The following is a 2,258-nucleotide window of genomic DNA, read 5'->3' as shown; positions in this document are numbered from 1 at the left end:
TGTTGAAACGGCTACCTCAGCCACCCTGGGTTGCTCTATGGGATTTCTTTGATATTCCTATAAGATTTCTTGATATTGCTCTACCTTTTACCCTGTTTCTGCCCTACCCCTGTAATCAATAAAGTTCTCCTTTGTGACCGGTGTGGGAGACTTATTGAGGGGTGGGTCTAAATTATGCCAAGAAGGCCCCTGAGGTCTGCGGACTAAGGGAGGCTTCCCTAATCAGCCCCTGACTTGGGGAAGTGCCCCAAGTGCTTGTACTGGGTCTAGCACCCATTGGACGATCAGGCCTGTGTTTTCCAAGGTGCGCAGAGCCAGAAGTGAGTCCAGAGCCTTGGATGGTGGCAGCGGGAACCCCAGGCTAGCGGGTGTGCTCCAGGGAAGGGGTCGGCCGGATGGGAGGCACCCCAGGGAGGCACTCGGAGCCTGGATGGTGGTCGAGCACAGGGAGGTGGGCGGCTCAACGCAGGAGTGTCCCCTACTGGCCCGCCATGCCAGGGGCCTGGTGCCCAGCATTCACCCACCTCCCCACTGGCAATGGAGAAGTCCCTGGGCAGCAGGGCCCACTTCTGCACACGGTGGGTGTGGGACAGGGTGCACTGGTTCACCCACTCCACACCCTGCTGGATGGTCTGGTACACCGCCAGGTCCCGGGTACTCAGCACCTCCACCATTTGTGTGGCCTGGCTGCCCAGCTCTCGGCAGAACCACATGGCCTTGGGGCTCAGCTCATCCAGGGACACCCGTGACTCCAGATCCACCTGGCACTGGGGGAGGGAGAACGCGTCAGACAAGGGCAGGTGGGCAGCAGGTGCAGAAGGGTGGGAACATGGGCGCAGAGCACAGGTACCTTGGAGCCCAGGCCACAGGATGCCCAAAGCCCTCCCTGTGAGACCCATCCTGCTGGGATGCTGGGGGCAGGCAGGGCCCAGAGGTGTCCCCACGTTTAGAGCGAGCAGCATGGACAGGAACTTCCTCCCCTTGTTGGCCAGCACCGCATTGCCGACGATCGGCACATCCTACTTCACTGCATCCTCAATGGGCACCGGAGCAATGTTCTTCCCACCCACCATGATCACCAGCTCTGCAACCAGCGCAGTGTCACCAGGACAGGAGGGATCAGGGATGGCAGACCCGTGGCAAGGGGAAGCTACGGGACAAAGGGAGTCGGGGGACAGTGACAGGACGCAGCAGAGTGATGCTTCCCCAGCCAGCCCCTCTGCACTGGGCCCTCCATCCCCCCAGGCCTGCACCACCCCAGCCAGGGGGTTGCCTGTGCCAGGGTTTTGTTCCCAGCACTCTTGCTGGATGGCTGGGGTGGTATAGAAGAAGGTGAGTGACATCCGAGGCCCACTCCCCAGGCTACCAGAGGCCCCACATCATGGTCCTGCCTTTCCCCTGAGCACCCTAGCTGCAGCTCACTCAGAAACAGCCAGCAGACCTGAGGGAAGAGCTTGCCCAGTGATCCCTCTGCTTCAGCACCCCAAGACCCCACCCCAGGCTAATGTCACCAGGATGGGCCACATTGGGGGAAGCAGGGAGTGAGAGTCCAGCTGCTGTCAGATGCCCCAAAGCCAGCCTGGGTGTGGAGGGGCCAAAGAGATGCAGAGGGATGTGATGGACCAGGCTGCAACCGCTGGGTGCCATGGGGACTGGGGTGGGATGGGAGTTGGCTGTGCCCCAAGAGCAGGCCTATGTGTTGCTTGGACCTGGTCTGCCCTGCCAGCCTGGGCTCTCATAGATTCATAGATGTTAGGGTCGGAAGGGACCTCAATAGATCATCGAGTCCGACCCCCTGCATAGGCAGGAAAGAGTACTGGGTCTAGATGACCCCAGCTCGATGCCTATCTAACCTCCTCTTGAAGACCCCCAGGGTAGGGGAGAGCACCACCTCCCTTGGGAGCCCGTTCCAGACCTTGGCCACTCTAACTGTGAAGAAGTTCTTCCTAATGTCCAGTCTAAATCTGCTCTCTGCTAGCTTGTGGCCATTATTTCTTGTAACCCCCGGGGGCGCCTTGGTGAATAAATGCTCACCAATTCCCTTCTGTGCCCCCGTGATGAACTTGTAGGCAGCCACAAGGTCACCTCTCAACCTTCTCTTGCGGAGGCTGAAAAGGTCCAGGTTCTCTAGTCTCTCCTCATAGGGCTTGGTCTGCAGGCCCTTAACCATACGAGTGGCCCTTCTCTGGACCCTCTCCAGGTTATCCGCATCCCTCTTGAAGTGCCGTGCCCAAAACTGCACGCAGTACTCCAACTGC

At 59.4% G+C, this 2,258-nt stretch overlaps 1 protein-coding gene across 1 annotated transcript in view; it reads right to left on the bottom strand.

The window, feature by feature from the left end:
- Nucleotides 1–2,258, bottom strand: part of LOC102369347 (long-chain-fatty-acid--CoA ligase ACSBG2-like) — a 45,851-nt gene that overhangs the window by 40,251 nt on the left and 3,342 nt on the right. The window contains exons 2-3 of the mRNA XM_025193481.1: nucleotides 1,071–1,150; nucleotides 521–767 (exon numbers count right to left, since the gene is read on the bottom strand). Coding sequence (XP_025049266.1) covers nucleotides 521–767; nucleotides 1,071–1,150 — 327 coding nt within the window. The remainder of the gene's footprint in view (nucleotides 1–520; nucleotides 768–1,070; nucleotides 1,151–2,258) is intronic.

This window comes from Alligator sinensis, unplaced genomic scaffold, assembly GCF_000455745.1.
Source record: "Alligator sinensis unplaced genomic scaffold, ASM45574v1 scaffold206_1, whole genome shotgun sequence".
NCBI lineage: Eukaryota > Metazoa > Chordata > Crocodylia > Alligatoridae > Alligator > Alligator sinensis.
This window is presented reverse-complemented; position numbering and strand designations above follow the sequence as displayed.